The sequence below is a fragment of the Bos indicus genome, chromosome 7, assembly GCF_029378745.1.
Source record: "Bos indicus isolate NIAB-ARS_2022 breed Sahiwal x Tharparkar chromosome 7, NIAB-ARS_B.indTharparkar_mat_pri_1.0, whole genome shotgun sequence".
Classification (NCBI taxonomy): Eukaryota; Metazoa; Chordata; class Mammalia; order Artiodactyla; family Bovidae; genus Bos; species Bos indicus.
In genome coordinates, this window is record NC_091766.1 from 9,372,210 (window position 1) to 9,386,987 (window position 14,778).

General features: G+C 37.9%; 1 protein-coding gene across 1 annotated transcript; it reads left to right on the plus strand.

The window, feature by feature from the left end:
* The first annotated feature begins 3,987 nt into the window (after positions 1-3,987).
* LOC139183965 (olfactory receptor-like protein OLF4) lies at positions 3,988-4,947 on the plus strand. The gene has a single exon (XM_070792260.1). It carries the CDS (start codon positions 3,988-3,990, stop codon positions 4,945-4,947), a length of 960 nt encoding a protein of 319 aa, XP_070648361.1.
* Positions 4,948-14,778: the final 9,831 nt, after the last annotated feature.

Here is a 14,778-nt window from a genome sequence, read left to right on the forward strand (position 1 = left end):
TTAACAATCTCAACATATTTTTTTCTATCATTGACCTAGTAGCAATTTAATGATAAAGAATATGAAAGACAGTCAAAATTGTAAGTAGCACAGTCACATTGTAAAATATTATGTAACAACCAAAATAGATACATTAATTAATTACTCAAGCAAAGAAACATATGTCTAGAGAATATCCATTGGATGTGCCAAAAAAGAGATCAAAAACCAAAGCTCAATAATAGCAGAAAATAATATCACAAAGAAAAATGAGATAAGGACCAGCACACCCACTATTGCACTATATTAAACATTTGTGGTCAAACGAGCATGGATATGTACAGGAATAACAGATCAGGAGGACAAAGTAGATATCACTGTGAGGCAAGTGGAATGATAAAGGTTCAGTCAGTGTGTGGTTCCTAGAGTCTGAGGTCACTTCAGAATCCACAAGGCTGCTTATTCTTTCTGAAACCTTACTCTTCTATTGGGCCCCTCATTCATGTTGTTTACCTTACATTACCAGGATTTCCCTTTTTAAACTAGTCTTGCCTTTACTGAGGTAGATTCTTGAGATTTAGACTATATATAAAATCTATGCCTTTATTTTATGGTCCAGCATGCTTGCACATAGAAACAAAGAAATACAAGCATATGCACACGCTTGCATGACTGAACAAAGAGAACTATGCATCAACTTTGCATGTTACCCTTACTATGTATTTGTGATGGTCTCTGAGTTTTTCTTTTGTAACTTATTGGTACTACTCTATTTAATTCTTAATATCATAGTCTGAAACCCTAATAGGTCTCAATCTCAGAATATGGACATTTCTCTGACATATCCTCCTTGCTTGCATGAGTACAATTGACCCTCTATATCTGCAGCTTCCACATCTGTTGGTTTGCCCATTTGCAAATCAAAGCTATCCAGAAAATTTCATCAAGTTCCCGAAAGGAAAATTTGAATATGCTATGCACCAGCAACTATTTACAGGACATTTCTCTGTTATTAGGTATTATAAGCAATCTAGAGATGATTTAAAATATAGTACACTCACCCGTGGTGGATTCATGTTGATGTGTGGCAGAACCAATACAATATTGTAAAGTAAAAAAAAATTTAAAAATACCATTCTCCCAAATCATGCCACCCTCTCCCTCTTCCACAGAGTCCAAGAGACTGTTCCATACATCTGTGTCTCTTTTGCTGTCTCGCATACAGGGCTATCGTGATGTATGGCAAAACCAATACAATATTGTAAAGTAATTAACCTCCAATTAAAATAAATAAATTTATATTTTTTAAAAAATTTAAAAATAAATTTAAAAAAATAAAATAAAATACAGTACACCGAGGACATATGTAGGCTATGTGCAAGACTATACTACACCATTTTATATGAGACTTGCTCATCCTCAGATTTTGGTATATGCAGGAAGCCAATGCTCCATGGATACAGAGGGACACACTTCTGTGCTTTCTTTCATCATTGTCAAATTTTCTGAAAATAATTTCTCTCACTCTTTCTTGCAATATATGTATTTATTCAGTTACCTTTCCAATCTGATATGGGAGAATGGTGAGTAAGTATAGCATTCCTATGTGCCTTTGGGCACTCACAGTCTGGTGATGGATAAAAAACATGGACATATATAAAATTTTCAAAATGATAACCCTTCTATCAAAATTAAGTGCACAAAGTGTCTTTTTTCTGTGAAAATATTAAGAGGAAAATAAAGCTTCATAAAATAGATAAGTCTTGGCAGTCATAAAGTGTAGATGAAGATTTGGATATGAAAAGGAGGTGAAAATTTCTAAATAGACCTGTGGTGAGACTCCAAGAAGAGAGAAACAGGTGTGTAAAGCACTGAGCATCAAACCTCCAGGGTCAGGTGAAGCAGTCAGTCAGGTTCAGTGTCCGCGAGATCCATGTGGATGAGGGCAGGACAGTGTGAAGGTGAAGCTGGCCGACAGGTCTCAGAGACTCAGGCTTCATGTTTGAGGCTAAGGGATTTTGTCTTCATTCTCCATTGAAATGTCACAAAGGGGAGAGGAAGTTTGAGGATCAACTTTGCAATATAGAAAATTTATCTGGATCAAAGTGAATATAGGGCTAGAGGGGTGCCAGTCAGTGACAGATGGAAGAGACAACAATGAATAGAAAAAAAAAAAAAAAAAACCTGTGAAATTGAGGACCAATAAGTGAAGAAACAGACATTAGAGGAGTAGAAAAAATCTGCCTCATTTTAGCCTAAGTGTTAACCATTCCTTTACCAACAGGAAATATTAATCTGTCAACTACCTTAGGATGATTGATACTGTTCCCCCCACTATTTGAATGATGATATTAACATTTTGAAAGGTTAGGTTGGCTCTCCAGCTTTAAAAAACTAAGGTGTGGTAGATTTGAAATTCAAGTCCAGATTTCCTAATTCAAAAGTTTTGCATTTTATATCATTAAGAAAAGTCTGCTCTTATGATCCTTTGTATTTCAGCAGTATCAGTTGTAATTTCTCCTTTTTCATTTTTAATATTATTTTTGAGTCCTTTTGCTTTTTTCTTGAGGAGTCCAGTAAAAGGTTTATCAATTTTATTTATCATCTCAAACTTTTCATTTTATTGATTTTTGCTATTGCTTGCATCAATTCTATTTTGTATTTTCTGCTCTGATCTTTATGGTTTCATTCCTTCTACTTAAGGATTTTGTTTGTTCTTCATTCTCTAGTTGCTTTAGGTGTAAGTTTAGATTGTTTATTTAAAACTTTTCTTGTTTCTTGAGGTGTGATTGAATTACTATAAACTTCCTTCTTAGAACTGCTTTTGGTGCATCTTATAGGTTTTGGGTCTTTGTGTTTTTGCTGTCATTTGAATCTATGTATTTTTTTAAATTTCCTCTTTGATTTCTTTAGTGATCTCTAGGTTATTCAGTAGCATGTTGTTTAGGTGCCGTGCATTTTTCTTACAGTTCTTTTTCCTCTGATTGATATCTGATCTCATAGAGTTGTGGTCAGAAAAAGTGTTTGATATAATTTTAATTTTCTTAAATTTTCCGAGGCTTGATAGATGTCATCTATCTTGGAGAATATTTCATGTGCACTTGAGAAGAAAGTGTATTCTGCTGCTTTGGAGTGGAAATCTCTAAATTTCTAATTTGTTCCCTATAACTGCTCACAGTAGTCTTTCATGATCCTTTGTATTTCTCTGGTATCAGTTGTAACAACACTGCTTTCATTTCTGATTTGTATTTATAAGTGTGCTGGCCATTCTGCTGCTGGCATACACTTCCACACACAACCTTGCGCATCTGTCCTATTCTTACTTGAAGTCACTGTTCAAATGTCAACTTGTTTGCCAGTCTTGCCACAACACTCATGAAAAATAGAATGCACTATTCCCTCTCACGTTCATATTTGTTTTCCATTTTGTCATATCTTTAGTCCGCATTTGAAGTTGTATAGAATTTTATTATTTCCTTATATACTTTTTCTCTATCAATGAATTGCAAGGATTTGTGTGCTTCAGCATCCATTATTCATAGTCTAGTTAGTGCCTAAAATGTGGCCAGACTTCGCTGTACATTCCTTACATTTATGAAGAATTTCTCATTAAAAGTTTAAAATTCTTGTCCCGTTAGAGAAAAAGCTGATTGGGACAGAAATTCCATATCATAAGTGACACAGAATATCCCAAACCAGGACTGTGTAACAACCTGGAGTTGTGGGATGGGGAGGGAAGTGGGAGAGAGGTTCAAGAGGGAGAGAACGTAGGTATACCATGGTGATGTTTGGCAGAAATCAACACAATATTGTAAAGCAATTATCATTCAATCAAAAATAAATAAATTTAATTATAAAAAAAAGAAAGCCAGATCCATACAATGAATATAAAAATTAATGTATTGGCTGAAAAGTATATACAGTAGCATTTAGAATATGTGACTAATGTAAGTTCATGTGAATATTAATCATATTATTTGCTTCTCTCTTCAGAGTCACAGCCAGCATATGGAAGCAAGAAATAAAACAAGAATTTCAGAATTTTTGCTTCTGGGATTTTCAGAGGAACCAGAAATACAGCCCCTCATATTTGGACTTTTTCTCTCCATGTACCTGATCACTGTGTTTGGAAACCTGCTCATCATCCTGGCTGTCAGCTCAGACTCCCACTTCCACACCCCCATGTACTTCTTCCTCTCCAACTTGTCCTTTGTAGACATATGCTTCACCTCCACCACCATCCCAAAGATGCTGTGGAACATCCAGGCACAGAACAAAGCCATAACCTATGAAGGCTGCATTATCCAGATGTATTTTTTCATACTTTTTGTATGTTTGGATGACTTCCTCCTGACTGTGATGGCCTATGACCGCTTTGTGGCCATCTGCCATCCCCTGCACTACACGGTCATGATGAACTCCCAGCTCTGTGGACTGCTCATGCTGGTGTCCTGGGTGATGAGTGCTCTGAATTCCTTGATACAAAGTTTGATGGTATTGCAGCTGTCCTTCTGTACAGACTTGGAAATTCCCCACTTTTTCTGTGAAATTAATCAGATGGTCCGACTTGCCTGTTCTGACACATTTTTTAATGACATGTTGTTTTATTTTGCAGCTGGGATGTTTGGTTTTTTAACCCTCACTGGGATTCTTTATTCATATTCTAAGATAGTTTCCTCCATAAGAGGAATCTCATCAGCTCAAGGGAAGTATAAAGCATTTTCCACCTGTGCATCTCATCTTTCAATGGTCTGCTTATTTTATTGTACAAGCCTAGGAGTGTACCTTAGCTCTGCTGCTACCCAAAGCTCACACTCAAGTGCAACAGCCTCAGTGATGTACACTGTGATCACACCCATGCTGAACCCCTTCATCTATAGTCTGAGGAACAAAGATATAAAGAGAGCTCTGGAAAGAATCCTTGAAATGGCAGCTACAAAAGGTCCAACTGTTTGGAGGCTGAAGTAGTATGTGATTTCAGAACTGAAATAAAGGGAGCCAGAAATTGTTATTTTTTATCAGATTGTAGAAGGAGAACTTCCTCTTTTTCTCTGTTTCCTGGAATTTCCATTTGTATGAATTCAACTCCTCTACACAATTTATGTAACTCACTTTATTGAGCTTTATTGTGAATAATACCTTTAATTTTGATAGGGATTGCAATGGATCTGTAGAATGCTTCGGGTAGTATGAATATTTTAATAATATTAAGTCTTCTAAATCATGGACACTTGATAATCTTTTCATTTATTTGTCTTCTTCAATTTCTCTTATCAGTGTCTAACAGTTTTTAGTGTATATGTCTTTCAACTCCTTGATAAAATGTATTCCTAAATATTTATTTCTTTTGAATGTTATTAGATAAGTCCTGGGAGCTTATCTAGTAGCTGTGTCATACTGCAGCTAGCAGTATGCTTATTTGACATGATTGCCTTTGAAATAAATGACTCAAAAATCAAAAACTTAATTTTAAGCACTTTTATTACAATCAAAAAAGGTTAATGGTAATGCACTTATATTGCAAATATGCTACTGTCACTTATAAATGCTTTCTTGGTTTTATGTTATATCTAAAATGTTGTTGCTGTTGTTCAATTGCTAAGTCGTGTCCAACTCTGCGACCCCATGGACTGCAGCATGCCAGGCTTACCTGTCCTTCACTATCTTCTGGAGTTTGCTCAAACTCATGTCCATTGAGTCAGCGATACTATCTAACCATTTCATTCTCTGTCACCCCCTTCTCCTCTGGCCAGTATCAGGGTCTTTTCCAATGAGTCAGCTCTTCATGTCAGGTGGCCAAAATATTGGAACATTAACTTCAGCACAAGTCCTTCCAAAGAATATTCAGGGTTGATTTCCTTTACGGTTGACTGGTTTGATCTTCTTGCTGTCCAAGGAACTCTCAAGAGTCTTCTCCAGCACCATAGTTCAAAAGCATCAATCCTTTGGCATCCAGCCTTCTTTATGGTCCAACTCTCACATCTATACATGACTACTGGATAAACTATAGCTTTGACTATACCAACATAGTCACTGTAAAAATTATCAAATATGTATCTCCCAGTTGTGACTACATGGAAAGATAAGTGGGATTAAATTGACCTAATAATGAAACGTTGCTGCTACCAGACATGAACAATGCCAGGATCCATGGCCTCCAGAGGAGTTGAATTCAATCTGGGACCAGAGACAAGGCTTAATTACTCAGAGTTGGTTTTTTTTTTTTTTTTTCTGTAATAAAGTTTTATTAAAGTATAAAAGAGATAGAGAAAGTTTCTGACATAGACATCAGAAGGGGACAGAAAGTGCCCCGTTGCTAGTTTTTAGCAAGGAGTTGTATACCTATAAGCAAGCTACTAGAGAAAGGAAAGCCTCGAAACAGAGAGAGTTGCACCAGGCCCCTCATTTACAACATGCACTTTGAGATAGTATTCGCACAAGGTGAGTCATCCTGGGCTCACCCAGAATTTTTATTTTATTTTATTCATATCAATGAAACAATTCACATGAATCTTGAAGAAAGGCAGATTTCCAAACAAATACTTAGTGCATTAACGTAGCTTAAGAAATACATTTCCATGAGAAAAACACATTGGTCAGCTCAAGGTTTGAGATAAAGTTAAGTTCTGTTGCAACCAGGTGTCTCCATGGCAACACAGGATTAGAAGAGAAAAGAAAAAAAAAGATCTTCCACTTGCAGTTTATTTCCTCTTGCAGCTTGGGGATCTAGGACCTCCCTACTGAGACTACTCTCAATAAAAGCTTAGGGTCAGAGAAAACCATAAAAATGAGGAACTAAAATGTCAAACCAAGTATTTTGTTAATATGCATAATATTTCTTTATCATGCTCTACATTTATTTATTAAAGCATGAAACATTGATGACCACAGGTTAGGAGACACATTCATTGAGATGAAGGATTGGTTATCTTCCTTTTTCTGCTTGAACTGTTAATGCTACCTACAAATATAATATCTCCTATTGTTTTACAAAAACCCCCCATTTCCTGAGATTTGTCATAAATACAAAAGGGATGATGGATGAACAATATCAGTTCATCCATTTCCCATATTCTTCATGGTTAGGAGTCTCTTCATGCTTCATGATCAGAGGATGATCTGCAAGACAGCTTGATATCTTGCCCAGTCATGTGATTCAGGGCCACCAGTGTTTCTGCACAAACATGCATATCTGTCCACCTCTCCTTGTGACCTAGAAGGTAATCTCAAGGTAGTCACTTATTACTACAGTTGTCTGAAATAAATTGAATAACAGAATGACCATGGATGTTCTCTTCAAATGTCAGAACATATGCCAAAAATTAAAAGCTTCAAGTTATAATTGCCCTCAGCTCTGTTTATTTGAATTATTTTATCAGTTAATAATCCTGCATAACAAGCTATTTTATGTCAAGTTGAGATACCTTATTACCTTTTTTTTAGATGAACTTATTTGCTATGGAGTTGTACTGACTTATTTGTGCTCCTTATAAAGGTGTAGTCTGTTGTCAGTCTCTACATTAAGTTTCTAAGCCTCATCCATGATGTTAGTAAGTCTGTGGTGCTTTTCTGTCTTCGATCAATGTATGATGAGCTTTCTGTATTTCTTTATCTAGGATAAACTTCTATTTGCAAAAAAAAAAAAATGAGTTTATCATGTGAATTACTTAAATTTAATAACTGTTTCTACATCCCTAAATGAGGCTTGGCTTTCTTCCCATTTAGAAGACATTTCTTCCTCCCTGTTAAGGGAGAAACTACTGCCTATGTTCTAGACCAGCCCCTAGCCACGGACCACCATTTAATTAAATTATCAGAGTATAATTACACACAATAAAATGTATATATACTAACACATATATATGGAATTTAGAAAGATGGTAACAATAACCCTGTGTACGAGACAGCAAAAGAGACACTGATGTATAGAACAGTCTTATGGACTCTGTGGGAGAGGGAGAGGGTGGGAAGATTTGGGAGAATGGCATTGAAACATGTAAAATATCATGTATGAAACGAGTCGCCAGTCCAGGTTCAATGCATGATACTGGATGCTTGGGGCTAGTGTACTGGGACGACCCAGAGGGATGGTATGGGGAGGGAGGAGGGAGGAGGGTTCAGGATGGGGAACACATGTATACCTGTGGCAAATCCATTTTGATATTTGGCAAAACTAATACAATTTTGTAAAGTTTAAAAAGAAAAAAAAAAGAATTAAAAAAAAAAGAATAAAAAAAAAAAGTGACTTTTCAGCCCAGTAAAAAAATAAAGTGTACAATTTGGTGAATTAAAGGACTTACACAAAAAAATAAGAGAACACATTGCATATTTCCATTTATGTGTAATTCAACAGTGCACATAGCTTTAAATGCTTTGTTATATAATTGTGAAAATTTTAAGCTTACTGAGGCTCAATTCCTTATTTATAAATTCAATTTGGAATATTAAATATAAGTTCATATGGATACCCTGAGAAATAAATGAAACATGTGGAAATTCATTTTTATGCAAAGAAAATGTTTCAAAGGTAATGTGACAGTGTGTGTGTTTGCATACATCTTTCTTTAAAATAAGCACAATCATACAAATACATATAAACACAAAAACACAATTATGATTCCATCTTTTATGTTGAAAAGAAGCTTGAGAGAAAGTTGGAGAGAACAGAAATGAAAGTAATGAATATTTAAATTAACATGATATTAAAAATATTGATGTATAGGCCAAAAATTTAAAGTAAAATGGGTGACTCCATTTTCTTTTTTTTTTTAATTTTATTTTATTTTTAAACTTTACATAATTGTATTAGTTTTGCCAAATATCAAAAAATGGATTACTTTTCCTTTCTTAAGTTCAATGTCATTATAGACAACATTTAGATTTATGCAATGAGGAATTCACTAATAGGCCAGAATATCTTCATATTGATTAAAAATTTGTTTCTCCTTGGTGTGAGTTTTTATCATAAAATGTTCTTATTACTCACAGTAGGCCAAGTAATGAATGGAAAGTCAATGGGGAACACATGTACATCCATGGCTGGTTCATGTGAATGTATGGCAAAAACCACACAATGTTGTAAAGTAATTAGCCTCCAATTAAAATAAATTTTAAAAAAATTTAGAGTCTTCCCAAGTAGCCCTAGGGGCAAAGAATCTGCCTGTCAAAGTAGGAGGTACAAGAGACTTGAGTTTGATCCCTGGGTTGGGAAGATACTCTGGAGGAGGAAATGGCAATCCACTCCAGTATTCTTGCCTGGAGAATTCCATGGACAGAGGAACCTGGCAGGCTACAGTCCATGGGTGGCAGAATCGGACACAACTGAGCATACATACATTGCAACTACATTATATAGAATAAATGTCTATAACAGTTTCCTATTGCTATTATATAAAAAAAATTCCAACTTCAGTTTCCTGAAAAAAAAAAAAAAGAAACAAATATATGCTTTTACAGTTCTAGATGTCAGAAGTTCAATTACTCCCAGGGACTAATGTCAAATTCTGGGGTTGTGGTTCAAGGTGGCAGAATAGGAAGATCCTACACTCACTCACCTCAAACCACAGATGCACCAAATCTCCAATTATGTATGGGTCAATTTTTTTCCAAAGTAAACCTGAAAACTATGGGAACATCTTCTCCATAACAAAGCTAATAAGGCTTCATCAAGATCGTAGGAGAAGCAGAGAAGTGGTCTCTTCAAAAACCCCACCCCTGCCATTGGTGACCTACAGGTGGGCAGGATCTCATGCTTACAGATATTTTCCTTGATGGACAATGGGTTTATACCTGGCATCAAGCATGCCCATTCTTGGGACCTACACCAAAAGGTCTCAAGTCACCAAAAAGCATGGCATTGGAAATCATTGGTGCTTCTTTCCAGGAAACCCCAAAGTCAGTATGGAAGGGAAAGTCTGTTCTTACACAGCTCATGTGCAGATTCACTTACCCCAGGAGCAGCATAAAAGCAGCAGTTTTAAAAAGCACCTAGAACATATATAAAGAAGATTCATTAGTTAATTAAGGCTTCTGCTTAGGGTGCAGGGGCTTATTGATATTTTCTCTGAGAACAGGGACATTGGAAGTGATCATTTTTTGTTCTCAATCCACCTTGTTAGTGTTGTCATTAGTGTGTGCCACTATTACATGAGCTCAATCTTCTAAGTGTCCACAAGAATGCCCAACAACCATGTGTTCCCTTCCCCTCTTGAGGCCAACAAGCTTTCTGGGAACTTGCATTCTCCTTGCCACATGGAAGTGGAGGGTTTGCCCCACACCCACACTATCCCATGCCCCTGCTATGTCCAGTGGGCTTTCCTCAACTATGGGCTCTCCCATGACCCTGTACCCTTATAAGGATTACTCACCAAGGCTACTCACATCCCCACTGCAGCCAGTGGGATTAACCTGATTCTCCTGCAGCCTAAATGAAGCCAGAATGCTTCTCTTGCACTTTTGGCCTTTCTAGGCCCTGATGCAGCTAAACTCTTGCCCTGATCTAGAATCCCTGGCAGCCTAACTGACACTAGAGAATTTGCCCCTCTCATGTGCTCATCTGCCTGCAATACAGGAGACCCCAGTTCGATTCCTGGGTCGGGAAGATTCCCTGGAGAAGGCATAGGCTACCCACTCCAGTATTCTTGGGCTTCCCTTGTGGCTCATCTGGTAAAGAATCCGCCTGCAATGTGGGAGACCTGGGTTTGATCCCTGGGTTGGGAAGATTCCCTGGAGAAGGGAAAGGCTACCCACTCCAGTATTCTGGCCTGGAGAATTCCATGGACTGTACAGTCCATGGGGTCGCAAAGAGTTGGACATGATTGAGCAACTTTCACTCACTCATGTGCTCATCCAGGCTTCCGTGGTGGCTCAGATGGTAAAGAATTTTCCTGCAATGCAGGAGACTTATGTTCGATACCTGAGTGGGGAAGATCCCCTGGAGAAGGGAATGGTAACCCACTCCAGTATTTCTTGCCTGGAGCATCCCATGGACAGGAGCCTGGCAGGCTACAGTCTATGGGTTTGTAAAGAGTTGGGCATGATTGAATGACTAACACTACTACTGCTATGCACTTATCCATGGCCCTGATTCATGTGAGCTTGCCCTATGTTCCTACCCCCTCCCCCGTATTGCTGGTTCACTCACACCAGACCTAGACTCCCCTACAGCCCATTGTGTCCATCAGACGAACACAATACACACAAGAGATGCCTCTCAAGCACCCAGCACTTGTGGCCAGGCAACCACTGTTTGGAGGGCCACAGGACTGAAATAGTCAGAGAAACAGTTCTGAGCAGGCTACCACCCTCAAGGCACAACATACAAAGTTGCCTGAAACACTTTTCCAAGTCTTCCTTGAAAAAGGCCTATTCACTTGTGCTGGAGCTTTAGCCTGAGTTGCATGTTTCATATCTAAAGGCTATAGATATGAGACAAAGCTGGGGGATGGCATCTCAGTGCTCTTCTTTGGCCTCAATGTATCTCACAGGTACCCCCCAGAAGGAGTTTATACACTCATCTGGATCTCCAATTTTTGCAACTAGTCAAGAGAACACCTACTGTGCTTCATCAGTAGGCCAGCAGGGGTTTCCATCGTGTACCCACAGAACTGTAAATAATTGTAATATTTAAATAATTGCCACCTGACAATCTATCTTCCAACTAGTCTGAAACCATGTATTGATAGTGGTCCCTCCCTTTGGCACATATAGGGCTTGCTTGGAACCACCTCAAAAACTGGCACCAAATAGAAGTCACAGAACTGAAGGACAAAATAACTGAACTAAAAAATACACTAGAGAGGTTTAACAGCAGACCAAATGATACATAAGAACAGATCAGCAACTCGGAAGACAGGGTAGTGGAACTCAGCCAAACAGGACAGCTAAAAAGGAAGAGAAAAAATAAAATGAAGACAGTTTAGGACATACCTGAAGCAACATCAATTGGAATGATATGTGCATTACATGGATCCCAGAACAATAAGAGAGAGAGGGAGACAGAAAACTTATTTAAAGGAATAATTGCTGGAAATTATTCTAGCCTAGAGATGTTGAGAGACTGTGAAACAACTCAAATAGATCAAGAGCAAGACACATTATGATTAAAACAAAAAAAACTTAGCATAGAATTTTAAAAGCACCAAGGGAAAGGCAACTTACTACATACGAGGGCACTCCTAGTGTATTAACAGATTTCTCAAAAGAAATTTTGCAGGCCATAAGGGAGTTATGACCAAGAAAATTATGATGGTGTGATCACTCACCTAGTGCCAGAAATCCTGGAATGTGAAGTCAAGTGGGCCTTAGAAAGCATCATTACGAACAAAGCTAGTGGAGGTGATGGAATTCCAGTGGAGCTATTTAAAATCCTGAAAGATGATGCTGGGAAAGTGCTGCACTCAATATGCCAGCAAATTTGGAAAACTCAGCAGTGGCCACAGGACTGGAAAAGGGCAGTTTTCAATCCCAAAGAAAGGCAATGCCAAAGAATGCTCAAACTACTGCACAATTGTACTCATCTCACACGCTAGTAAAGTAATGCTCAAAATTCTCCAAGCCAGGCTTCAGCAATACGTGAACTGTGAACTTCCAGATGTTCAAGCTGGTTTTAGAAAAGGCAGAGGAACCAGAGATCAAATTGCTGACATCTGCTGGGTCATGGAAAAGGAAGGGAGTTCCAGGAAAACATCTACTTCTGCTTTATTGACTATGCCAAAGCCTTTGACTGTGTGGATCACAATAAACTGCGGAAAATTCTGAAAGTGATGGGAGTACCAGACCACCTGATCTGCCTCTTGAGAAACCTGTATGCAGGTCAGGAAGCAACAGTTGGAACTGGACATGGAACAACAGACTGGTTCCAAATAGAAAAAGGAGTACAGTACGTCAAGGCTGTATATTGTCACCCTGCTAATTTAACTTCTATGCAGAGTACATCATGAGAAATGCTGGGCTGGAGGAAGCACAAGCTGGAATCAAGATTGCCCAGGGGAAATATCAATAACTTCAGATATGCAGATGGCCCCACCCTTATGGCAGAAAGTGAAGAGGAACTAAAAAGCCTCTTGAGGAAAGTGAAAGAGGAGAGTGAAAAAGTTGGCTTAAAGCTCAACATTCAAAAGACTAAGATCATGGCATCTGGTCCCATCACTTCATGGGAAATAGATGGGGGAACAGTGGAAACAGTGCCAGACTTTATTTTTTGGGGCTCCAAAATCACTGCAGATGGTGACTGCAGCCATGAAATTAAAAGACACTTACTTCTTGGAAGGAAAGTTATGACCAACCTAGATAGCCTATTAAAAAGCAGGGATATTACTTTGCCAACAAAGGTCTGACTAGTCAAGGCTATGGTTTTTCCTGTGGTCATGTATGGATGTGACATTTGGACTGTGAAGAAGGCTGAGCACCAAAGAATTGATGCTTTTGAACTGTGCTGTTGGAGAAGACTCTTGAGAGTCTCTGGGAATGCAAGAAGATCCAACCACTCCATTCTAAAGATCAATCCTGGCATTTCTTTGGAAGGAATGATGCTAAAGCTGAAACTCCAGTACTTTGGCCACCTCATGCGAAGAGTTGACTCATTGGAAAAGTCTCTGATGCTGGGAGGGATTGGGGGCAGGAGGAAAAGAGGACGACAGAGGATGAGAGGGCTGGATAGCATCACCGACTCGATGGACATGAGTTTGAGTGAACTCCAGGAGTTGGTGATGGACAGGGAGACCTGGCATGCTGGGATTCATAGGGTCGCAAAGAGTCGGACACAACTGAACGACTGAACTGAACTGAACTAAAGGGAGTCACATGATATACTCAAAGAGGTGAAAAGGAGAGAAAAAAAAGAAAGAAGCATAAAACTAAAAATACTCTACCCAGCAATGTTTTTATTCAGAATTGAAGAGTCAAAAGAATTTTAGAGATAAGTAAAAACTTGAAGAGTTCATCATCACTAGGCAGTCCTAACAAGAAATGGTAAAGGGACTTCTTTAAGCTGAAAAGAAAGATCAATATTAACAACAACTATGGCAACAAACATATGAAAGTATAGATCTCAATGGTAAAAGTAAATACATAATAAAAGTAATGGATTACTTACCAATAAACTAGTATGAAAGTTATAGATAAGTAGTAGAAATAATGGCAACTAAAACAATTAGTTAAAAACATACAAAATAAGACATGTAAAATGTGACACTGAAAACACACAACATGGGAGCAATTGAAAATATAGAGTTTTAGGAAAACATTCAAATTTAGACTGTTAGCAACATAAAATAAACTATTATAATTATCAGTTGATTTAAGTAAGCCTGATAATAAGAAGGGCACATGATTTAAATAGTTTTCTAAAAGAATATACAGAAGGAAACAGTGATACAAAATGATGTTTCAACATCACTATTTATTAGAGAAATACAAATCAAAACCACAATGAGATATCACCTCAGATGTGTTAGAATCTACCACTACTGCTACTACTACTGCTACTACAGTGGGTAGCCTTTCCCTTCTCTAGAGGATCTTCCCAACCCAGGAATCAAACCCAGATCCCTGGCATTGCAGGCAGATTCTTTACCAGCTGAGCCACCAGGGAAGCTGTGTGTTAGAATAGCTACTATCAAAAAGACAAGAAATCACAAGTACTGATGAGGATGTACAGCAAAGGAGACCCTCATCCTCTGTTTTGGGGAATTCATCATATATAAGTGCAGCCACTATAAAAACTATGGATATCACTCAAAAAAAAAAAAAAAATGTAAGTAGACCCACATAGTCCACTTTGAGTATTTTATTGGAAGA